The 27,061-nt window shown below is 38.3% G+C and overlaps 1 protein-coding gene across 1 annotated transcript in view; it reads left to right on the top strand.

Moving 5' to 3' along the window:
• zfpm2a (zinc finger protein, FOG family member 2a) overlaps positions 1–27,061 on the top strand; it is a 165,952-nt gene that overhangs the window by 25,328 nt on the left and 113,563 nt on the right. The window contains exon 3 of the mRNA XM_033999001.3: positions 26,434–26,592. Coding sequence (XP_033854892.3) covers positions 26,434–26,592 — 159 coding nt within the window. The remainder of the gene's footprint in view (positions 1–26,433; positions 26,593–27,061) is intronic.

Below are 27,061 nucleotides of genomic sequence, written 5' to 3'. Positions count from 1 at the left end.
AACGATGGGAGGACTGGGAGCAACAGCACAACCCGGCATCCGTTCGTGACCTCACCATTGTGGTGCTGGGTTACCTAGCTGCAGACATGGGAGGGATGCCTTCCAGTGAGCAAGAGGGAGAGGAGCAGTCGCTGCCCTCTCCAGTACCTGAGCGGGAGGAGCCTGAGCGTCCACAGCCCGAGTGGGAGGAGCCTGAGCGTCCACAGCCCGAGTGGGAGGAGCCTGAGCGTCCACAGCCCGAGTGGGAGGAGCCTGAGCGTCCACAGCCCGAGTGGGAGGAGCCTGAGCGTCCACAGCCCGAGTGGGAGGAGCCTGAGCGTCCACAGCCCGAGTGGGAGGAACCCGAACGTCCTACGACTGAGTGGGAGGAACCCGAACGTCCTACGCCTGAGTGGGGGGAACCAGAGTGTCCACAGCCCAAAAGGGAGGAGTCGGGGCGTCCACAGCCCAAAAGGGAGGAGGTCGAGGATGATGGCTGGGAGGTTTTTTTAAAGAACCTCGCAGCAGAGTTATGCCCTGGCTGTGGGGCTTATGGGCACACGTTAGCCATATGCCCCACCCAGTATGAAGAGGAGGAACCAGCGCCCAGACGGGGGGACCGCGAGCGTCCAGCGCCCAGACGGGGGGACCGCGAGCGTCCAGCGCCCAGACGGGGGGACCGCGGGAATCCGAAGCCTGAGAGGCAGCTGTTCCCACCTTCACCAGCAGAGCAAGAATGCCTGCTGGTTTCCCCATCACAACCAGCAGAGGTAGAATGCCTGCTGGTTTCCCCAGCACAACCAGCAGAGGAAGAATGCCTGCTGGTTTCCCCAGCCCAACCAGCAGAGGAAGAATGCCTGCTGGTTTCCCCAGCCCAACCAGCAGAGGAAGAATGCCTGCTGGTTTCCCCAGCACAACCAGCAGAGGAAGAATGCCTGCTGGTTTCCCCAGCACAACCAGCAGAGGAAGAATGCCTGCTGGTTTCCCCAGCACAACCAGCAGAGGAAGAATGCCTGCTGGTTTCCCCAGCACAACCAGCAGAGGAAGAATGCCTGCTGGTTTCCCCTTCAGAAGCAGAGCCGCACCAGTCCGCTGCAAGAGAGGCAGAGCAGCACCAGTCCCCTGAAAAAGGGGGAGACTACACGCTGCTCCCACCTCCATCGGCAGGAGACTACACGCTGCTCCCACCTTCACCGGCAGGAGCAGAGCAGCCGGAGCTGCCTCTGCCACTTCCAGGAGCAGAGGAGCAGGAGCTGCCTCTGCCTCCGCCACCTACATCGGCAGGAGCAGAGCAGCCGGAGCTGCCTCTGCCTCCGCCACCTACACCGGCAGGAGCAAAGGAGCAGGAGCTGCCTCGGCCACTTCCAGGAGCAGAGGAGCAGGAGCTGCCTCTGCCACTTCCAGGAGCGGAGGAGCTGCCTCTGCCTCTGCCACTGCCAGAAGCAGAACAGCAGGAGCTGTCTCTGCTTCCCATACCTCCACCACGGGGAGTACGGTGGCCGGAGCCCCAGAAAGGGGAGCTGTCGGCCACGAAGAAGGGGGAGGAGGTCTGGAGACCACCAACCCCAGCAGCAGTTTCGCTGCCGGAGATCGTGGGGGAGGTCCGGAGACCTGCTCCCACTGCAGCAGTTTCGCTGCCGGAGATCGTGGGGGAGGTCAGGAGACCTGCTCCCACTGCAGCAGTTTCGCTGCCGGAGATCGTGGGGGAGGTCAGGAGACCTGCTCCCACTGCAGCGGTTTCGCTGCCGGAGATCGTGGGGGAGGTCCGGAGACCTGCTCCCACTGCAGCGTCTTCGCTGCCGGCAGTACTGTGGTCGGAGCCCCACCAAAGGGAGCTACCGGCTACAAAGAAGGGGGACGAGGTCTGGAGACCACTTTCCCCAGCAGCAGTTTCGCTGCAGGAGGTCTTGTGGCCGGAGCCCCACAGGAGGGAGCTGCCGGCTACGAAGAAGGGGGAGGTCGGGGGACCACCTGCCCCCGCAGCTTTTTCGCTGCAGGACGGGACCAACAGGCTGTCAGCCGTGCCACTACCGGCAGGGGTGCTGACAGCATGGCCAGCCATGGGCCCACTGAAGCCTCCCTTCCCAGCCCGAGACTTTGTCCTGGACTGCTGGATTTTTAAGGGGGGAGGTGGCCGTTGAGGCCATGTGTGCTGCGCACAAGGGGGGGTATATGTGGCAAAGCGCCCCGCCCCTGTGTGCATTTGTGTTATGTGTTGTATGTTGCGTGTGTAAATGTTGGTGTATAGATTGGTACACGGGATATAAACGGGTCTGTGTTTCACGTGTATTTAAAGTGTAGATTTGTATTTAGGCACGAGGAGAGCACAAATCACTTCACGTGCTGGTTAAATGTAATATGTGAACACGGGGTTTCACGTAATGAATTCACGTGCTGGGATTCAAGTGAATAATTAATTAGTAATTGAATCCCAGCACAAACAGTATAAATAGATGCACGTTTAGTCACTCGGGGGTTGGTGTTCGGTGAGTGGAGAACGGGATTGGAGACGGAGGTGAAGTAAAATAATAATAATAGTAAAAGTAATAGTTAACGTGTTTTCACTCACCGTGTTTGTTCGTCTGTCTGTCCTGCACCGTCTGTTTAGTGTTTAGTCCGTTTTGTCTGTCTCTTTATTTTGGCGCAAGTGCCGTGTCCCGTGTTTTTGTGTTTAAAATCTTTTATTTTCTGTTTATTAAATGCTGAGCGCGATCACGCGCCCAGCTTATACCAAACCCCATCTCTCTGTCGTTTGTGTTCCTGTTTCTGGTCTGACGCCACCCACTCCGGCCGTCTTTGTGACAAGGTTACATCAGGAATTCTGCGATATTATTAGAAAGAAAAAGTATCATATTTTGTGTCATACTTATATTTGCAGTAAAACCATGTTTTTGTTCTAAAATTCTGTTGACAAATTCAGCCAAAAAAAAAAAAAAAAGTAAAATATGCTTATTATCCTCAGGTCTTTGATCACTGTTCAGTGTTTCTTGCAGGGTAATCTCCTTTCCTAATCTCATTCTGAGATGTACATACAAAATGCTGTATACAATGGGAATGGACATGTGTTGGTGAATACTGAAGGGATTATGCTAATATTGCTGTAAGTGGAGGTGTTAATACCTAGATGCCAGCAGTTGTGAAGAGTACAGTACGGTAAGTCATTTTGGAAAGGAAAGGCTCTTCCAGATAATGTTGTTCAATACATGTTGATACAGGTGTAAATGTACCTTAAAACAGGATAAAAAAAGATGCCATTTGTAATATCTGCCCATAGACCCATATGCTGGGTTTCACATCAAGACCAAGCACTAAAATATGTCACTTTGCTTTGAAAAGTGAGCAAGTGATGAAAACTAAGCAAGTGATGAGCTTTTTTTTTTTAAACAGTACAATTTGTATCCCTTTCAGAAAATGTTAACTATATAAATAATTTGTAAGCATTGTTACTGTGATTTCTACCTTCCTCTTTACTAATTTACTTAGCTATACAGTATTTAGTGTATGAATGACACCTCTTGGGATGGAGGGGTGGCACTGTATGAGAATCTTAGCGACACAACTGTTTGAATCCATGCCCTCCAGTAGCTGGATGTGGTCTAGTGTACAATAAAGCTTTGATTTGAAGCTACCCATTTTACTTTTTGTCAGAATCGAAGAGTAAGATGACCACTTGCCAAAGGGTATCAGGAAATAATTTGTCTTTGCTCTGATATCTGTTTGTAAACCAATGGCTGGTTATTATTACAAATTTTACACTCCTTCTCTTTTCCTCTTTTTGCGCAAACCTATTTCCTACGACTTATTATTATTATTAGTATTATTATTATTATTATTATTATTATTATTATTATTATATCTGTAACTCCACCAACATGTATGCATGTGTGCCTATTCAAAGCTATCATTGATGTTGAGGGACCAAAAACCATATCCATGCACCGTACTGTTTGTATAAAAATGTTGAACTCTCCTAGACTCTCATTATAATGTATAAAGAATTGCGGATGCCCACAAATCAAACATTACAGTGGGTGCATAATATCTGGCAACCGGGTGTCTGTCACATCTTTAAGCCACTTAACTGGACAGATCCGGTGGTGGGAAGTGCCTGACATTTGCTGTAGGTGTGAAGGCATGGCTGGCAGTTCATATCTTTTGTCTCATTATCTTTATTTTCTTATTATTTTAAATGGCTGGATTTTTTTTTCAGTAGCAGCTTTTTTTGATATCCATTTAGATTGCAGCTTCATTAAAAACCTCAGACAATAGAGTGACTTCTAATTAAGAACTGGCGCATCTGCCCCTGGCACCCTATCCCGTTGTTCATCTATTTTGCTGGGGAAAATTCATTTGTTTCTTAATTAAGAAAAACACCAATAGCGTGAAAAATCAGCTTATGGTACCTGAATCCTAATTAGTTAAATAGTGAGAGGAAGGGAAAAACACATTCCAGTAGCCTTAGAAATGAACTCCGAGCTGATAAAAATGAACTAACTACCCTTGCATAAATTGGAGCTGGGAGAAAGTGTACCATCATTATGGCTAAGACAATATGCAAACTATCTTCAAAGAAATCAAATTGCCGGAATGTTTTCATTTGCATGTATTAACCATTAACATAATGAGGAGAAGTGACATTGGACCCGGATTGTGTGTCTGGTCGGATTGATAACTCCACTGCATCTGCAAATAGTCTGCACAAAATTATGCCAGCAGTCAAATCAGCATTGAACTGTGCAGCGGTTTTATCTGAAGCATTGAACAAACCTGCTGCAGTTTTGAATTCATGCCATCATTCTCTGACAGCTATCCCTAAGCAGGAAGGGGCTCTTCAGTCATTGTCTTACAGCTGCAGCAGAAAAGGAGGCAAGAAACTTGAGGATTTGGCAGTTGATCATGTTTTACCAAAATATGAAGACACAAAATATGGCAAAAGTCCCATCCCTGGTACAATAGCAAACTTACAGGATGACATGTTTTTTTTTTAACCAATATACACTTTTTTATTTTAAACATTAAATTGGTAATGTAAATATACAGGGTGTTCCGTAAGTCGGGCGTCTTAGGCAGCCTCATATATTATGCCGATTGTCTTTTAAATCTGGTGGCCACACCCTGTTGAATTCTGCACCACACATCAAAATGATCTGAATTTGTCCCTCTTAGCTTAAAGACATTTCACATCTGAAAGAAATAGAGACAACTAAAATGAATAGTTATGCCTATGATGCCAGACTTATGGGATGCTCTGTAGATGTTTATTATACTTTTGCTTCTGACACTTAATTTACAGATGAATTCTGGGATGATAGCTAGGGATGGTTTGCTATGACGGTAAAGTACAGTATATTACAGTATGGATTTCCCCATGGTTAAGATATACAGAATCCATCCACAGAATTCCAGCTCACAGATATAAAAAAAAGCATAACTTAGCCATATTTTCACTGAAACTGACTTGGGGGACACAGTTGTTCTGAACAGTGGAGTGTCTAAATAGTGTCACTGTTAAGATCATTCAAGGCCAAGGCTATAAAAATCAAACATCAAACTGCATGTGAGTTTCATGAGTGTATTTCAGTCTGTAAAAATATGCAGAGTACCAGGGAGGGTCCTGTAGACCCTAAAACAGAGTAATACTAAAAGAAAGAAACTATTTAAAAGTAATTTACACAAATCATTTATTAATAAATGTTTCAATTAAACCAGAGGGTTCCTTCATTTTTAGTTGTTCAGGTTTGGTTTTTGAAAAGTGTTTTGAATGGAAATGGGAATGCCTCTCCCACGCAAAACCACCTAAAAAGAAGAAAAAAAAAACCCATCTGTCCTGCAATCCAGATGGAAACAGTCAGCAAATTAAATAAACTATACAATATGCAATTTCTAGTATTTTAGATTCCAATGTTTTGTGTTCTACATCTACAGAAAAGACTTTGAATCATTTCTTATACTTATATTTGAGGGGATTATCTGAATTAAAAAGTATGTCAGATATACAAACCCTGGGGGGGGGGGGGTCAGGGCATAGTTCATTTAGCAAAAGGTGATTTTTCACATATCTTGCTCCTCCAGTAGCCGAGCTGCTTCATTACTTAGCGACAGAGTAAATAAGAACAGAGAGACAGATGAAGTGTAAAGATGCACATATGGGTTGCAATTGATGTATTCCGTTTCTGACCCAATTTAAATCCCTGGCAACATGCTCATATGCTTACTGTACATTTGCTAAATTAGAAAGTGTAAACCGTGCCTCCTCTGGAAGACAAGTGTAAACAAGAATGTTGTCATAATGCAGCACTGGTAAATATGATAATCATGTTCCACTGTAATAGAGCAAACATAATTTGGACTTCATATTGCTGCTTGGAGGCCCTAGGGAATGCCCTCCAGTACTAAGGTGTCATCAACATGCCGTACATGGCAACAGATAATTATGGCTGCCTGTCTTTGTTCCATTGTGCCTTTACACAGGGCACCAGTAAACTGTGCATAATAAGAAAGCATTTAGTAAAATGTTGCTTTTTAATATTTAGGCTTAAAATTCAATACTCCCAGTAGACTAGATGGAGGCTGTATAACAACAAGTACTAGATGGAGGCTGTACTATACAACAAGTACTCTTTGTAGTGATTTCTTGTGACAGATGTATAACTGCCATTAGCTGCCATACTTTTAGATAATGTTCAGATGGAGGTATTTATAGCTGTTCTTATCATAAAAAGTGTATTTATACTGTGAATGTTTGGAAAGCCCATAATTGTGTTTTATAAACTATTGTTTATTCAAATAAAGGGCTCATTTTAACTAAACTGAAAAGTTGACATCAGCACAAATACAGCATGTACAATAAATATTGTGATGGATAATACGTGAAAGCGCTTTATGATAGTACTGAAATGTTGATGTTTCTCTGTATTTTAGGTTGAAACGTGTTGCTTTTCTGTAGCAGTTTTCTGTTTTGTAGGAAGAAGATGTTCCCTTCTCTTCTTTACAATGAACAACACATGACTGTGAATTGATTCAAGAAATGTTATTTACATGAACTTAATGTTCAACATAAACAGGCTGGCTTTTTCATTTACTCCAATTCATATAGAGTACAATATACCCTAGAGTGAATTAAAATCTTTGGGGCAGTGTTGAAATGACTGGCAGGGCATATTCATTTTTTTATGGCTGAAAGTGATATAACGCCCCTTTATAGTGCGGAATCGGTTATAACACGGTAGGGTTGTGGCTCCCATTTGCTCCATAATGCCGTTACAGTAGCCCTTTTATACTCGTTTTAAGGCGGAACACTAGCAGTCTTGTAACTATGGCTCCCCACTATAGCGTTATAAAGGGTGAGCACTGCACCTTGTGTTTTGATGGCCTGCCCTTTAATTGAGTAATGTAGTAGTCATCACATTTTAGTGCATCGATCTTTAACAAGCAACAGGACCTTGTCTGCTGTATTTTCCTCTTAATAAAATACTGCATGTTTCATTTTCTGGTTTTTATGGTGCCTTTATTGCTTGAGAACTGGAGTCTGTGCTTTCTGTGCCATATAGTGTAAAAACTTGTGTAAATGTATTCATGTGCTATCAAAATGATGGTGTACATACCAGGAATAATAATTGACCAAATGTATTATTGGTAAATGTGTCCGTCACCTTCAAATTTGGTTTCTAAGAATGGTACCACCAAACATTCCAAACAGTTCCACTGTTCCAACCAGAGATCTGAAATACGGTTCTAACCCCAATGAATCATGGTTATTCTACCCAACCATGGTTTTTATTTCTATAAAAAGGAGTACAATTCATGAACCTAACACATTTACTCATTGGATTGCATTACAGAATGAGGTCAACTTAAAGACGAGCAATTCATATCTTTAAAGCACCTAGTCATAAAATATACAGTGTGGTGCCATTTATTTTTGTGGAGCGTACAAAATATCTTCAGCTAACAATATGGGCTTGAATTCATTCTATGTAATTATTTGATCAAATATATAATTCATGAATGATCTGAAAATGTGTAGTATTACAAACACCTTCTCCATTCTCTTCTATTTCAGACCTACCTTTCAAATAAGGACCTACGAGTAAAAAGAAAGACAGGGCACATTCAACTTCCCTAGATATATAGACATTTTGATCAACTTTTTGACGGTTCTTTATCATTGTTGAGCCATAAATGGTTGTTTAGATCCAGGTCTTCTGCCTTTTTCCACATTTCATAGCCCTATTATACCGTAGAACATGGGGTTGACCTAGTTTAATGAATGACAAATCATTATTGACGTTTTCAGTAAGACAGTATTTTCTGCCACCTGTTGACATTACAGCCAACATCAAAGATGGCTGTTATTAATGAACATCTGCCAGGTGAACACAGAAAGAAAAAAAGGCTGCTAATCAGTGTATGTGCCTAACACATAACACTCTTGTGCTGATTTTTAGACATGGAGCTTTTAGTTACATCTACAATTGAGGAATACAAAAATAAACATAGTGGTGATCTGCCTCCTGCATTTCAATTAACCACCGACCTCCCTGCTGCCTTTGCAAAGATCTCTTCCTGGATCATTGACAGCGTTGCCACCCACTTAGTCTGCCTTACAGAATGGGCACATTTAAGTATATATTTTTACTCTGTACAACACTTTTTAAATCGTGAGCTTGAACATCAATGCTTCAGAATGGGAAATGGACCAGTCACCCCATTTAGGATCTGGGAAATTGCCTACGGATGCCAGCAGGAATTCCCACATCTCCTGATGAAAGGCTTTTTTATTTTTTTAATTTGTGTGTGATACTCGTGTGTGCATTTACTGCATACACTTACGCAAGGTCTGTTTGATCTTCATCTTAACCTGGCACAAGGGAAATAATGTTTGTAGCCGGACATCAATCTGAAAGCGTTTGCTAAGCTATTGGACTCCAACGCTGCAACACAGAAAAAAAGTGAAGTTCAATTAAACTTGCGCTCCCCCCTCTACAATAAATGGAAATGTGCAGTTTATTTTATTTATTTATCTATGTATTTATTTATTTATTTATTTATTTATTTATTTATTTTAATTTAGTCGTTGGCAATTATTTTTTATTATTTTCTCCCAATTTGGAATGGCCAATTATTTTTACGCTCAGCTCACCGCTATCACCCCTGCACTGACTCGGGAGGGCGAAGACGAACACACGCTGTCCTCCGAAGCGTATGCTGTCAGCCGACCGCTTTTTTTCACACTGAGGACTCACCATGCAGCCACCCAAGAGCTACAGCGTCGGAGGACAACGCAGCTCTCGGCTCTCAGCTTACACAGGCAAGCCCGCAGGCGCCCGGCCAGACTACAGGGGTCGCTGGTGCGCGGTGAGCCGAGGACACCCTGGCCGACCTAACCCTCCCTCCCTCGGTCAATTAAGTGCCGCCCCCTGGAAGCTCCCGTCCTCGGTCGGCAAAGGAATAGCCTGGACTCGAACTCGCGACGTCCAGACTATAGGGCACCTCCTGCACTCCACGTGGAGCGCCTTTACTGGATGCGCCACTCGGGAACCTGCACCCAGACTTATTTAATGAGAACCGCACGGCCTGTTGTAGTTTATTTATCTATCTATCTATCTGTCTATCTATCTATCTATCTATCTATCTATATATATATATATATATATATCAAACCTCTTAAATGTGTAATATAATCTGTACGGAATGTAAACAAACTGAACTACTTTAGTCACGCTAAGCAAAACTGTGAAAGGAACAAGATGAAACAGACACAATTGAATGACATGTTACTGTAAAACTGAGCATAATTATGAGGCACTGCAGCTTTAATTTAAATTAAAAACATTTAAGAGACCAAAATATGAAATCGGAATCTGTTGGTGTGTATTTGTGGACTAGTTAGCTGGGTGTCTTTAGAAGTTAAAAATGGCTCTGACAATAATAACCTTTGAACATGATTACAATAAAGTACAAATGGGCAGATCAGGAATTTGCAAAAAGTCTGTCTCTATTTTAAAGGACAGTACTTTGAATGTCATTTGACAATTTGCTTTTAATTATAACTAATTCACAGAAAGATGCCCACCAGCTAATCTTTACAGGATAATTAACTTCTATTTTCTTTACTTTTAATTAAAAAGTGGAAAAGATTGAGCTGATCCATAAAGAATCGTTCTTTTGAAATGTTCATCAGACTTCACACTTCTTTTTTGGCATTTGTACTATTAGATTGTATCTGGCACTCAGTCTCCTTTGAGTAAAAGCACTGATTTTTCAATACAATGTATTAAGAAGTGGAACTGGCAAAAGTAGAAATAGGAACTTGCGGCATATTAGAATTGAATTACTAATGAATTTTTTGCAAAGGAAACCACCATACTTAAACATTGTAATGAAACTGACATCAACAGTTGAGATATCCTCATCCCATGCATTCTTCTTATAAGAGATACATTTACCATACTAGAATACTGCCAAAAATAAAATTATACTCTCATGTTATCTAGTTAAGAGAGCTCTATGACTTTTGGCAGCCTTGAAGTATTCCTTAGTATTTTTCTAATTAGGAAAAAATAGAAAGACAAAGAGAAAATATGTATCTAAGCCAGACATCTGATACACTTAGTATTATTTTCTGTAACTGTCTGGGCCTAAGGACTAAACGTGGGTTTGGCAACATATTTGAAATAATGTCAATCATGCATTACTGTCTTTCTACATAAAAAAACGGCTTTCAGAAGTTTTGAGTTATGGGTTGTATTTTTTTTTATTTATTTAATCCACCTGATAGAACCCACCGTGAACACAATCACAGATACTGAAAAAATGTCAGACTGGTGTAAAATCTGATAAAACTTCAATTGAAAACTTAGAAAATTCAATTGAAGTCTTGAACAAAGATATTGTGCGTCATTGTATTTTTTATTGTCTCCCTTTCTTCCACTGTGAGAAATGTTTAATAAACATGATTTATTACTACTGAACTAAGTTTATAGCTGTCCCATTTTGTTTTACACATACCTGTAAATAGTAATACTCTTTGGTTTCAGATACTCTATTAATTATATATATATATATATATATATATATATATATATATATATATATATATATATATATGTCTTCTGGGGGTATATACCATACTGTAAATGTACTATTCGTTTTTTTTTTATCACCTTGAAGACATAGTAAAATAATAATATTTACATTATAATAGTTTGTAAACAGTAGTGCTATTTGTTATATAAGCAACAACCCACAACAATATGGCCAAAAGATTTGCATCACCCTATAGAATTAACTCATTTTGCTCATAAAGTCAAATGAAACCTGCTGAATAATGGTATGTTAACATATTAAATTACATACCGCTTTGTAGTTTTCCATATACTTAATGAAAAACTGACAAACATTTTTTAAAAAATTGACATTTCAACGTACTACTATATTGGCTTCCACTAGACTTTTTCAGTATAATTTTGTAGTTTCTTTGATTAGCCTACATGATGTTAAATAAAAGATTTCAATTATGTTCAAATATATATATTTTTTATTATGTTGCAAAACTTTTGGCCATAGCTGTAGGTGCATTGTGAGAAGTGTGGTAAGGTATGTCACCCAGAGCTCCAGATAAGGCTTTGGGTCATTGAGCAATTAAAAACTACCTTAGATTTCCAAAACAACCAATTAGAACTAACATTGGCTTTCTTGCATGTAATTGGCTTAAAATTCCCGCTACTGCTACCTCAGCGCATATCACCATAGCTGAAGGTTTTTCTCCAGGTCTGCTGAAAAATTGCATTATAATTTGTATTGTACACCAGGTACATTTTAACTGGTTGACCCCCCTTTTATCTTTTAAAATACTAATCCTATTGAAAAAAAACATTTAAAGATTTAAAGAGATAATGCCACTAAGTGTTTGTTCCCAAGGACAGCTCTTCCCCCTACCATTGTTGAGATATTAATGGTTGAAAATCTGAGTTTAACATGGAAACGAAGTTGAAACCATAACTAAAGCAGTACAACCTGGTTATCGGTAAAACGAAAAAGTTGGCAGCAGTAAACAGAAGAGGAGCTCTATAGGGCATTGTTGGCATTATGTATTCATATTTTGTCTCAGGGGCTGTGTTTTATCCCAAGGCCAGCTTGGTCGCATTTTCAATGGGCAGCCAGATTGCAAACTATAGGTGGGAGCAAAATGATTTCCATGCTTATAGAGATCTGCTGCTTTGTTCTGTCAGATTCAATTACCTCCGTTCTAATTAGGAGCTATAGAGAAGGTTGGGTTTGTGATCTGGACAACACACTGTGTATCCAGCTGATAATTCATGGCGTTGCTATCAGAGCTGAACCACAAGCTCACTCGATCTCAGCCAGTTAAAAGCAAGGCATGACATAAGCAGTCGCTTGAAGCAGGGTATATTCTTGGTTTTGGTTTTTATGCTGGTTTTGTTTCTATGTTTATTCTTTTATTTTTACATATATTGTTTGCTAAACATTTATAAATAATACATATCCAGACTTACACCTTTTTGAAGTGCCGATGATTTTACAGTTTCTGTTTACTTTTGGTTAAACCTTTATGTTAAACTATTTGACAATATTGTCTACGCAGAGCAATCCCCCCTAAAGCCATGTAGACAAATGTGCTGATTTTTACAAAGAACCATACCTGTATAAATATATTCAACCAGCTAGTGATATCGTAATGGCTGCTGTTGTGCAATGCACTGTCATTATGGATTCTGATGAGGTAATAATGAGTGTGGGGTTGCTGGTTCATACCTTTCTGCTTACCCATTGAAAGGAGTACAACTGTAGGTCCTATGCAAGTCTGTATTTGTATTTTAGTTTTACAGTCGAAATAACACCTTTATGTGATGTTTTTTTTTCCTAAAAACCAATAAGAGATAACACAGTCAGATATTCAGGCTGAAAACCCAGACAGGCTGCTCATTGTAGAAAAAATAGTTTATGAAAATTGATGTTAAAGCTTCAGCGTGACAAACTATTTTTGGATTGGTGGTTTTAAAGTAGAAGTACTGTAACACGAGAAATACTAAAAAGTATTTATTTTATGTGGAATGAAGTCCAAAGTAATTACTCATGTCAAATAATAGTTTTTCTTACCAACTATATAATACAAACATAAAAGAAAAGAAAAAAAAAAAACATCATTTCTGCTGCTTTTATTGGAGGTCTAGTGGTGGCACCTGAATTTTTTGTAAGGTTCAACTTGTAGTATGTAAATGAACGACTGCTTTATATGTTTGATAACACACTTCCTATACTAGGCCCTATTCACAAATTGTTGCTAATCAATTATACAAGTTTCTAACTGATTAATTTCAGTCTGCATTTCGATCTGCACATAGCACCGAGACGGCCCTTGTTAGGGTAGTAAATGATCTTTTGATAATAAGCTTTCCTTTTAATTTTAATTCTCCTAGATCTTAGTGCTGCTTTTGATACCGTGGACCATTCCATTCTGTTGAATCGTCTTGAAAGTTTAATGGGTTTGTCAGGAGGTATCCTATCTTGGTTTAAGTCTTATCTTTCCGATAGGATCCAGTTTGTCTCTATCAGGGAGATGCAGTCTGATTTGTCAGACGTTGCCTGTGGTGGTGTTCCGCAGGGCTCTATCTTAGGCCCTTTGTTTTCACTATATATGCTGCCATTAGGTGATATTATCCACAGGCATGGAATGACTTTCCATTGTCATGCAGATGACACTCAACTATACTTGTCTTTGGATCCAGGTAATCCTTCTACTGGGGTGCTATTAGCTGCTTGCCTTGCTGACATCATGTGTTGGATGTCACAGAGCTTCTTAATGTTGAATTCTGACAAAACAGAGCCATGCTTGTAGGCTCACAGCATCATCTAAAGAATATCAATTTACATTAGCTAGACCTTAGCAGTCTCATTGGAACTAAAACTAGAAATGAGAAATGTGGGAATTATCTTTGATCCTGATCTTTCATTTGAGAATCACATTAGGAAAATTACTAAAGTATAATTTTATCATTTGAGAAATATAGCTAATTAGACCTATTATTTTCATACCTGATGCTGAGAGGCTAATGCATGCCTTTGTTTCATCAAGAATTGACTATTGCAATGCACGTTTCTCTGGTATACCAAAACGTGCGGTTTCTCACTTACAGCTTGCTCAGAATACAGCCGCTAGAATTCTGACTAAAACCAGGAAAAGTGAACATAGGCCTATTACCCCTGTTTTGGCCTCTTTGCACTGGCTCCCTGTGGAGTATAGTACTGATTTTAAGATTTTATTGTTATTATAACTTATAAAGCCCTGAATGGATTAGCACCCAGTTATTTGCAGGTTACTAACACTGTACCTTCCAAATTGCACTTGAGATTGTGGTTTGATTTTCTACTATGTTCTGTACAGTGCTTTGAGATACTACTGTATAAAAAGCGCTATACAAATGCAAATAAATATGTCAAAAAATAAAATGCTGTGCTCTCAAAGATATTCTCAGCATGCTTGACAGTCGTTTTAGGAATAACACTTATAAAGTTCAATATCAAGGTAGCTTTAAATTCATATTCCTAAATGTGTAGAATGATTCCTAAAGTAGTGCTAACAAAGGTAGTGGTAGCAATATTATCACTGGCTCCCTATTTCCTCAGTTGAAGATTATTTGGTTCTTTGCTTATATGTGAAATTTCAACTAGAAATATGTGAATATATTTTTTAATAGCATCACAATAATATTCTACTGACAGTTCATCGTTGGATTTAATGCATCATTAAGTCTGTTATGCTGCACACAACTCGGCTATTCTGTTGTTGCCTTGAGATATTTAAAACAAATTCCAAACACCGCTCTTTTGAGACATATTTACTGCAGGTTGATCGCACACTACACAGCACTGCAAGGAAAATGTCTTGTGTTCTCACGTCATTAGTAAGCGCACCTGACCAAACATTAAATTCTGTGCTGGAAGAAATTCAAGTATGAATATCAGTGTACATTATCGGCTAAAATAACAAAAACTGCCGATAGCTGATCACGTTTTTTTCCTTATGTTGGTGCCATGCCGATAGGCTACAGATTATCGGTGCACCCCTAATATATAAAAATAAAAAAGCTAAAAACCAGTAGCACTACTAATAATGTTATTATGTCTAATAAGAAGCAACACGGTGGATTTTAAGCAATGGTTAGCTCTCCTTTAAACTTTGAGACCTTTCTGCCTTTAAAAAGTCTTTATGAGGTCTACTGCTGCTGAGGTTAAATCTATCTATTTTATGATTATTGTGCATTGTGGATATTCAACCATTTAAAACCAGTTCTATTCAAATAGGGCAGTTTATTGCCAGCATGAGCCTATTACTCCACACACTGTAATCAATGGCAAGGGCATCAGCTATAAAACCACTCTTTTGAGACCTGCAGTTTTTAACAGGGAGAAAATGAATGCATTCTGATACCCTTCTTTACAGCAGCCTCTAGATACAGGTGTGGCATGTGAAGGCATTGAGGTTTAGCTGATTCCCACAGCTATGTATCTGCTATGAGCTGTCGGATTCTGCTTGGGTTACTTGTTTTTTTTTCTGGTACCTAGACTAGGACACCATCCCTATATCCTAGGTTTAGTTATACAGGAGTTATACAAACTTGGGGGTGAGGAATTCAAGATGCTGTATCGCTCAACTACTTGGGTCTTGTCCAGCCTGTTTTCAGTCAGTACAGTACTGTCACTGCCAAATGGTGCATTTACTCGCTTTTGATTTTACTTGAGATACTCATTTCAACCTCATTTCATCTCATTTCAAACCTTCCATTAATGATTTAAAATTTAAAATGTATAATTAAAATGCCTTTTTGGGTGAAAAGGGTTATTTTTTCATAAATGAACAAACAGCATATCAGGCAAATTGTGTTACTTGGCAATACAGCCTGATATGGTCAGGATGCTGTTTATACACTGAAATATATATGGTAAGAATGAAATTGAAAGTGAATCACATTAAGAGAGAATGAAAAAAATAAAAAAAATAAACAGTGCTTAGACAATAGTAAAAGGTTGGATTGCAACCAGTAACCAGCCGGTAGCGACTCCAGCCAAGTCAAAATGAAACAATCACCCACTTTATCAGGCATATCGTTTGCATGCGAGTCTATTTGCGACACTTTCTAGATTACTATGGGAATTTCTTGATTGTATGCTAAATAATAATAATAATACAAAAAAAAACTTGATAGTTTTGTTCAATTGTGTCTGACATTTTATAGACTAATTAAAATGAACTGAAAACATGCTAAAAAATAACTTACACCCTAGGGAGTACTAAAGCACAATTCGGGTTGAGTTGACCTTTTCCTTGCCTGTGCATTTTCCTAGTGTAACCGGAGTGTGTGTGTCTATATATATATATATATATATATATATATATATATATATATACAGTGCCTTGCAAAAGTATTCAGACCCCTGACCAATTCTCTCATATTACTGAATAACAAATGGTACATTTAAATTTCATTCTGTTTGATATTTTATTTTAAAACACTGAAACTCAAAATCAATTATTGTAAGGTGACGTTGGTTTTATGTTGGAAATATTTTTAAGAAAAACAAAAATCTGAACTATCTTAAAGCGTAAGGAAGATCAAGGAGACCTGGAAGTGATGGTATGGCCCCCACAGAGCCCTGATCTCAACATCATCGAGTCTGTCTGGGATTACATGAAGAGAGAGAAGCAACTGAGGCTGCCTAAATCCACAGAACAACTGTGGTTAGTTCTCCAAGATGTTTGGGCCAACCTACCTGCCGAGTTCCTTCAAAAAGTGTGTGCAAGTGTACCTAGAAGAATTGATGCTGTTTTGAAGGCAAAGGGTGATCACACCAAATATTGATTTGATGTAGATTTTTCTTCTGTTCACTCACTTTGCATTTTGTTAATTGATAAATATAAACTATTAACATGTCTATTTTTGAAAGCATTCTTACTTTACAGCATTTTTTCACACCTGCCTAAAACTTTTGCACAGTACTGTATATATATATATATATATATATATATATATATATATATATATATATATATATATATATATATATAATCATTTTGAATGGAATGCTTTTTTCTAAAACAAATTGCCCAGCACAGTTTTAGAGGTGAATAGTGAAAGCACCAGGGCGGTCAAAATTAACCTCCTAACTGTTAAAAAAAAAACAACAGCATTTACAGCATCATCAGAGCCAAACCAAGAAAAAAAATATTATCAGAAAATTGCTTATCTTTTTTTGTGCTACTCTTTTAGCAAATCACTCATTATTCTTATCAGCGCAGTCTCACAAATCTCCACATGCACAGGATATAATAAACATACGAAAGGCGATCAAACACTAAAACATTTGCATTTTTCTGTCACCATCCAGGATGGTATTCCCACTAAATTATGATGAAATTTGCCCATGGGTTTCTAAGATTCGAGCTGAGAATCTAAATTTAAAAAAATCCTTCTCTTGGGATTGCACTGTAAGTAATATCTCTCTTTACAACTTTCTTAGCAATTTACCCCAATTTTCCAGGACTTTCGATAATCTCAGATATCAGGTAGGTTGGAACCTGGCATTATGTCATTAACAATTTAACAATAAACAGATAACAGCAAGCAAACATAACATGTAACAGAAAGGGAAATAATCAATTATAGAAACATAGTTTATTAAATAGAAATTATATTGTACAGCTGCTGTCCAGAATGTTATTGTCACAGAACAAAGATCTATTGAAAAATGATATATCTGAAAGAATGCATCCAACATAAGACCAAAGTGTTTTCTATACCAAACCAGGCGGACAGAATCTTCTTTTTGTTGCAATAATGCCTGAAATTGTGTTCTCTGAGCTGGGATTAATAGCTTTAACCCAGAATCATCACATAATAGAAAAAAGGAAGGTGCAGGCACTGTCACCCAAGCAGACCAGAGAGAATAAGGACCCAAAATCTGCCACTGAGGGGCATTCATAAATTACATGTAAATTGGTACCTGACTGGCCAAGCTGGCAACTGGTGCAGCATGGGTCTGATATTAATGTCATTATCTTGAAACATTGTATAGAGTAGCATTGGCTCTATGGATTAAATTTAAATGAATTAATTAGTACACTGAGTTTATTGGACTCATTAGAATTAGACCAGTTATTTCCCATTCAGGGTTTTGCCTCAGCTTTTTCCAATTCAATGTTCTAAATATTAGCGACTGGAAGTGGTTTAGTGTTATAGTAAGATTTGACTACCAATAACTATAAATGGTTGTTGTTATATCAGAAATGTATTTTGTTAGAGTAGTTTTTAAGGCTGAATGAGTTATTATTTTTTCTTTCTTTTTTTTGCTTTAAAATTGCAAATGTAAAACGAATAAGAAAGTCTGAGTTGTTTATTGCTTTTTTAGTAACTGTTGGGTACATTTTTTCCTCTGGAAAAATTGCGTGAATACGATTTTGATAGCTTTGAAAATCTAGCCCATAATTTCAAGCAATAGTAGTCATATTGAGTAGTTTCAGGTTTGTAACATTTAATTGAATGGTAATACAAGACATGAGATAAAATCATCAAACTGTTTTCTAATTTAAAGCGATGAAATCCATTTCCAGTTCTTATTACAGACCCACGTTCTAATTCTTTTTCATGCATGATGCTCGATCAGAAGTAGCTTTCCACAAAGGATTTTTTTTTATTAGGCTAATGAAAAGAGTGAGCGGTCTGACGAGATCTGGAGTCCTGTTATGAACTAAAGAGCGAGCGGTCTGACGAGATCTGGAGTCCTGTTATGAACTAAAGAGCGAGCGTTCTGACGAGATCTGGAGTCCTGTTATGAACTAAAGAGCGAGCGGTCTGACGAGATCTGGAGTCCTGTTATGAACTAAAGAGCGAGCGTTCTGACGAGATCTGGAGTCCTGTTATGAACTAAAGAGCGAGCGTTCTGACGAGATCTGGAGTCCTGTTATGAACTAAAGAGCGAGCGGTTTGACGAGATTTGGAGTCCTGTTGTGAACTAAAGAGCGAGCGTTCTGACAAGATCTGGAGTCCTGTTATGAACTAAAGAGAACTTGATGAGATGTGTAGTCCTTTTATGAACTGCTGCATCGAAATAAATTAAAACAGGAGAACACAAGCCAGGAGCTTTTGAACCTAAATCATTGCTTTATTCTGCTAAGGGGCTGGTTGTGATACATTACAATGTCAACCGTAAGATGTGCTAAATGGGTTATCAATGCACATGTATTGTGCGCAAATAACTGTCTCATACTGCTTACAATGCATTCAAATGTATATTCATAAGTTCTTGAAAAATATGCAATTCAGGGAAAAAAATATTAAGAAAATAAAATGTAACATTTTTAACAAATGTAAAATTTGGGCCGCAGGTCTTAATATGTAAATAATTCTGCAGGATTTAAAATTATTTGAGCAGATCTAAATTTTCTGTCTTTTTTTATTTTATTTTGTAAAATATCATTTAAATGCAGGATGAAATACTTTAAGAAGTAATACAATTCAGATAATTCCATCAGCACCCTTGATTGAAGCAAAATAGTAATATGCAAATTTAAAAAAAGATGTAGAGCTACAAGCAAAAAAGACATCATTTAGATATAAAGAAATAATAATATTGCACACAGAAAAAAAAATAATCAAACAGAAAAAGTTCTGCTTAAGATTGCTATGGTGTACTACCTGCAGGCATGAAATGTAAATGAAAAATCAGCATTGTACCCTCTGATAAGGCTAACAAATGAATAAAAGTATTTTCTTCCTACCTCCTCTGCTGTGGTGTTAAAAGGGATGAGGAACTGCAATGAAAACTTTATAGGTCATTTGAACTGTGTTTGGATTCTGTAACTGAATTTATTTTAAAAGTAGAACACGCCACCTTTCTGTGGCTTTGATTGCTAGGCTGTTGAACGAAATACAATAAGAATGTATTCAAACTCGCCAACATTTGGAAACTGTTCAGCGGGACGCTCGTCTTCCGGAGGGGGAGACGCATCATACACATGGGAGGAGTCATACACAAAAAACAATCCTTATCATATAATAGACGTATCCCCCCAACTCAACACGACACGATCATCGTGACAGTAAAAATAGACATTGTGAAGCGTTCTTACCTTTGTATAAGTTAGTGATCAGCAGATGTGTCAGCCGCACGAAGAGCACAGCGTGTGATTTTCATTAACTCTACTGTAAAGCATACATTTTTTTTTTCTATGGGTAAATATCGGGACTTTCTTCCTATGCATCGGGACGCGGGACATTTGCTAGGAAATCGGAAATGTCCCGACCACATAGGGACTGTTGGCATGTATGTGTATTCAGTATTTTTAAGAAAAATGAGTTGCACTTCACCAGTGATTCTAGCTGCGTATAATATTTCCATTTCCAATTTCCGTATGATTTTATTAATATGCGCAACAATTAAGAGACCTATTTATTTACATTTTAAAAAACTATTCAAAAATGAAAACCCAGCAACACTTATAGTATTACTTAATATTATTCAGTATTGTGTTTTCCATTTATTAACATCACTTAAAAACTAAAAAGAAATACAGTGGAAATAGGTCCACAGTAGAGGATCCTGTGTCACAATTGATGCCACTATAAAAATAAAAAAGTGGTTTTATGGAATATGTACAGTACAAGACTGAAGACTCACTGTTGTTGTTGAAGAGCTGAGTGGGTTACTCAAGGCATATAACGTGAGCATTTCATTGTGTATAGTGTCTTCACCTCACACATCAAGCTGTTAGATAAAGGCATTCGACGTGCTTTACTGAACTCTGGCTCAGAGATCAAACTGTCCAGTTTGAAACATGTAAATTCAAACAGTGCTAATACCCTGGCATTTTGTCAAAAGGTTTGGTGTACTGGATTTCACTAGATTTGCAAAAGGATTTTAACAACTGATTTATCAAAATATTAAAAAGTGCATTCACATTTTCTTTATTTAATGCATTAGTAGTTAGTGTTGGACAGTCTGGAAATAACTAATGCTGGGGTGATGCCTAAGTTTTCACTATCGATATATTGTTCTCCAAAAAAGCTGATGCATCAATTCATTGACGTTATGAAAGGGTAACAAAAAAAAAACAACACAGTAATACATGTGGATTGTGGAGCTGTGGATTACTGTGTAACATTACAAGTAACACTTTAAAAACTGTAATGCTCATTAAATTGATTACATCAGTTTATGCATATACAGTAGTAATTAAATTATATATATATATATATATATATATATATATATTACCTTATTCGTGTTGATTTGTACCAGTTGGTAGTCAAAGCAAAATCCAAAATTGTTCGAATCCATAAACAGTCAGAGTAACAACCAATCAAGAGAAAAAAATAAAAATAAATAAAAAAAGTTATCACTGTCCACAGCAGTTTAGTAACAAGAGTGTTGTCCATTGCTCATATTTGAATTGTGTTAAGGAACATGATAGTGTCCACATTTTGTTTTAATTAAGCAGTGACATTGCTGGGATGCTTATTACTTCTGACCAAAGATACAACTTTTGAAACGATCTTGGTTGTTTTTCTTAATTTTTACTCAGGGGAAGTTCAAATGAATAAATGCAGATTTTGTTTGAAGTTTTGTAGAGTGCAATCTCCCGAGGTCGGTTTTAGGCAGAATTCTGCATTATCTACGCATGACATTTTAATAAAACGCAAAACAATAACAGCAGTGTGTTTCTAAAACGCAGATGTAAAACATTTCCCCTTTTCATCCCTATCCAATAATGTTGTTTATATTACGTACAGTAGTAGTTTTATGCAATGCAATATGTAAAAATGGTTCCACTGCTCCCTGCATCCTCTTTAAAAAAAAAACCCCAAAAACTGGAGGTCTCAGTATCGCATGTAGCACTGCGCACGTCCCTGGTATTAGAGTGACTCAGTAATCCTGTATCAGAGCATCTTACCTGTTGACTCAGGCAAGAATTTGGACAAGTAAAACACATGCTCAAAAATCATGGTTTTACGACCGTGGATGAGGTCTGCAGGGTTTTTATTGAGAACTATTCCGACATATGTTTTGCTTTCGCAAAATTTGCAGCAATTGCAATTACGATACCTGTATCTTGTGTACCAGCAGGGTTTTAGCTGTCAGAACAGAGTGCGACCAGCAAACGCTCTTGTTTACGTGAGGATCATCTAAAACTTAAAATGACAATTGCAATGGAAGCACCTGAGAATTATTAAGACTTGGATTTGGAAAGAGCACGAGTCATTTTGGACTTGGGTGCTAAAAGGAAAATTTAAATAACCTCTTATAGCAAAACTGTAAACAGCTATGCTATTGACAGCTGCCCGCAGAGACATTGGTACGTGTTCTACAAACACTGATTTTTTACGTCGTGAATGGGGGATTTTCAAAAGAAAATGTTTAATGGTAAGCTTGTCTTTGTCTATTTCTACTACCATCATTTATACTGTGTACTGTTTTGCATGTTAACTTTGTTAATCTGAAATAGTTACACTGGAAAATAATACAACTATGTTTATGCAATATGTTAAAATGCATATTTTGAGATGGTATGCTTTTTACAAATGCACATTTTTTAAGGCTAGCGCAACCTCTTCATCTTATTAAATGGTCCCGCGAATTAGTTGTGTTACTGGAGTATCCCAAACATTACTTTCTTTACTTTTCTTTCTTGCCATCTTACTTTAGAAAATAATTGCCAAGCATCGGAAGGCATTGTAGCTCGGTCGATACAGTATTTGTAATTCTAGCACAAAGTTCTTAACTTGCTCTGTTACTTTGAAGACTCCATTACTGATCCAATATCATCAGTAAACACTCACAGGGGGTGGGGCAGGGGGGAGGAGAAAAGCTCTGCGCTAATGCAAAATATAATTGCAGATTCCAAATTTAATTAAAAAAAATAAAAGCTTTTCTTTGCTTAAACCCTTAAATAAAAACAAATCACAGGCTTGACTATCGATAGTTGTCAAACGATACGATACATCGATAAATCGATGCATCGCCTCAGCCTTATATTTTAACATTCTTTCATTTCAAATAAGCCTGAAACAAAAGTATATTTCATAACATATTACAGTATCGTTATTACTCTCTCTTGAGTAAAATAAACCCAGTACCCACTACCCCATCAAATGACTTATTAAAGAACGGTGTGATACACTGTTCTGTGCAGCATTAGGACAGTAGATGTCATTTGTGCATCTGTTTCCCTTACATATCTTTTTGGTAAAGTCCTTTAACAATTCTGTAATATGAACAAATACAAACAAGGTCATTTTCGCCATGTTAAACATTTAAGGTAAAGGGCTGCAGTGTTTCGTTCTGCCACTGTTTACGTTATTAAAATTGATGTTATTAAGGCTCTTGTCATATGCCACACTTCATTCTGAGGTGCTACAAACTCTCCCCCACTGGTTGTTTTTGGTGAAGGTTGGTGCCAAACCAGCCTACAAACAGCCTACAAACAGAGAGTGACATGAAGACGGGACTCCCGTGGGACCCACGGGATTCCCGCGGTACGGAAAAAAAATGGTGTTAAATTTTGCGGGATGGGATGGTACAGGAGTGAAGCTCACTGGAACGGGCGGGACCGGAAAATAAGAAAAAACAAACCTCTCAGGACGGGCAAGAACGGGATTTAAGCTTCCGGGCATGGGAAGGAATGGGACTACTCTGCCACCAGCAGACAGGAAGAGAGTTTTTTTAGCGTGTTAAAAGAGCCTATGACATGGTATTTGACTGTTACCATAAACATACAAAATAATATTAACAGGTCTCACTTGAACATATAATCACATTAATTTTACCAAATTATGTTTAATCGCGCTACAATGAATCAAATAATACCTGGAAATACACAGAGTGCGATCTCCATTTCCTGGTTTGGAGCTAGGAGACTGTGACGTGAAATACCCGCAGGCTACTTGCATCTGCCAGTATGGCTGACAGCGACAGTGAAAGTGAGAGTAGACTAATTGTATCAGTTTCAGACACCTCTTATGAATGTGAATTATGTAGTGATGGATCTGATGTAGAGAGAGAAAACAGGGATTGTCTTCCGTATCCGTATGCATATCAAAAGACATTTTGACAGATTATACATATATTCACGCACAAACTCTTGCAATTCACAGCACTTCATTAAAATCATCGCTGACACAGATTCACACTCACAAATAACTGAACGTAGAAACTTATCTATTTTTGTCTCTCATCCAGTGCTATTCCTTTCTCAAAATACTTTTTTTAGTTGGAACATGAAATGCTATTTGTTACTCTTAACTATCTGATAAGGCATGGCTCCAGTGCATACAGTAGCAAGGAGACACATTTTGCTTGAAGGCCAAAGATAGATACTTTCCATTATTACTGTTTGTTGAATTGAAATCACAGACGATACTGAAAATAACCCTGTTTTATGAGGTTGGTCTAAATTGATAATTGACTACAATATTGTGGCAAAGTGGTTCATAGTAAACAGGTGTAGAGGTGATGCAATGCGTAAACAAATGACAAACAACAAAGTTCACGGTCCAAACAATTCTTTATTTGTTTTTATAATCCCGGTCGTCTGTCGACCGTAAATAATAATCCCTGGCAGTACACACAGGGTTCAGTCCCAAACTAATAAACACGGTATAAACAGAGTGAGTGCTTTGGTGCAAAAGTGAGTGCTTTGGTGCAAGTGGTGAAATGCAATTTATTAGTGAACAGTAGTGCAGTGCTGTCCGGGTTAGTGCTGGCCTTTAGCAACAGCTCCCGGCTAGTGTTAGCTGCCTAACAATGACAAACAATGACAGTTAGAACAACAAAGAAACAAAACGAAACACTCACAGTTATTTTTATCTCTGTACTCCTTAACAATACAAAGAAACAGATTGCTTGGCCACATCCCCTGATATACCCTCAGTCACGCCCCCCTTTGGTAGCGAGTGCAATCACGTATCCTCCAATCCATGACAGGCACATCGCCTACCGTATTAAGGCGATGACTTCTGATATTGTGGCTCCGCCCCCTTTCTTTATGGCCGACTTCCAACTGACCCTGGAATGAACTGTCAAACCATCCAGTCCGGGGCACACTGTTCCTGTTATACAGTGTCCTCACAGGGCGGGAGGGAGATTGTTGACTCGGATTAATTCACTCTCTGTCACAACTATACATTATCATAAATGATTTTGTTTCAATTTGTACAACAATGTTTTTTTGGTTTTTTTTTCCCTGATTCCTTTTAATATGATGTTAAACTGTTATGTACATAAAATACATGCAATAACTTCATTATGATCGACCATGCTTACCTTTCGATTTCTGTTCTGTGAAAACAGTTTGTCTTCTCTGCTCCCACTACGTTTACTATAGCAACTATAACAACCAGAAGCAGAGTGTTGCAGATACAGCCTAGATGATAACACATATGCTTCAGTTGAACGAGTTGTCAAGAATCTGCCATATCATCAATTTCCTTGAAATGCAAACATTAAAAAAATCAGCTCAGCAAGGTGTATATAATAACAAATCAGTTACACACATGGAAAGCAGGAAACTAAAGATAAATGTTAATTATGTAAGGATGCAATTGCAGCCTACTGTTTAAAGGTATAGATTTAATATAAATGTCCAGTAAAAAGTTGTATGGCTGTTTTCAATTTTGCTGTATCTCGGAAGACAGATTTATAGTGTGAAGTGTGCTTGGAAGAAAAACAGGAAGCAGGAAGCCGAGGTCATGTTTGTAGTCTGTGTGTCTGTGAGTGAGTCATGACTAAACCCATTAGCTGGGGAATGGCTGGTCAGTCTGTAGCCCTGAACTGGTGCTCTCAACAAACCTTCAATATCTCCTCCTGTGTGGTCTCTGACCATGTCAGGTCTGTGCAGTGAATGTCTCTTGAAAGTGGTGCACAGGAAAGAGCATTAACAATTTGAGAGCCAGCTCTGGAGGTTGCTGCCACTCTGCTTGTTAAGGTGTAGTGTGTGTTTATTTACATACTATATACTCAACCATTATTTAAAAAAAAAAAAAAAGGTGGGTTTATTTTCAGGTAGTTTTTAATACACATATATTTTAATTAGAGTTCTTTTATTGTGTCTGTATGGCTAATCCTGTTGAAAAAACATTATTGAGCTATCACCATAAGTCAAAACTATTGCTAAAGTGTTCAAAAGAATTTATCAATTACATTACCTGCATATACTGTCTTTTTGAATAGTAAAATATTTCCTTTTGACAATTGTACTATCTGTTACTGCCTCTTAAGATAATGTGTTACCATCTTGGCTTTTGAAAATGTATGTCCAAAAAATATACGTCCTCTTTCTCCTTTACCATAGTATAGTCAAACAAAGTTTAAAACAATAACATGTTGAATGGTTCAATGAAAGGATCTGTATATAGAACTTTGCCATTTGTGTTGTCCTAGGGACATTAGAAGATGCCGTGGAGGATGAAGAAGAAGAGGGAGTGTCTGAGGAAAATGACATCATCACAAAAGAAGAATTCTCAGTGGAGGAGAACTTTTCCACAGACTTTGAACCAGAGAATTTAAGCTGTGAAGACATGGAATATTTCTGCAACAAAGGTAGATTTCCGGAGTATTATCTCAGTGTTGTGACTTGCTACTGTATTTATGCATTTTCGTGAGTGGTGCTCATATCAGTGGATAATTAAACTGTTTATTTAAATTTTCTTTTTACTTGTATTGGAATTTAGCCAGAATACTCCAGCTCTTTGTTGAAATAGTGCAGTTTGGTCTTATATGTTACCAATGTATTCAGGAGCCACAGTTTGATGTCTGATCAGAAAGATTGCATTTCCAAGCGTAGTACCTCCAAACACGTTGCTGGTGATGTGGCTGAGCTCTGGCCCAAATGGGAGGGTACTCCCTGTTGAGCTTCTGGCACCACATCAAACACTACCTAGTGTTCCTTAGACATCTCCCTTTTAAGGGCTCTTTAGATCTAGTTTCTGGTATTTTAAGTCCTGAGGTCTGACCACTAGCCATACTGAATCAATGATACTACTATGCAAAGCTATGAAAAACAGGATTT

Source organism: Acipenser ruthenus, chromosome 4, assembly GCF_902713425.1.
Source record: "Acipenser ruthenus chromosome 4, fAciRut3.2 maternal haplotype, whole genome shotgun sequence".
Taxonomy (NCBI): domain Eukaryota; kingdom Metazoa; phylum Chordata; class Actinopteri; order Acipenseriformes; family Acipenseridae; genus Acipenser; species Acipenser ruthenus.
The sequence above is the reverse complement of the archived record's forward strand: the minus strand, read 5'-3'. Positions and strand labels throughout refer to the sequence as shown.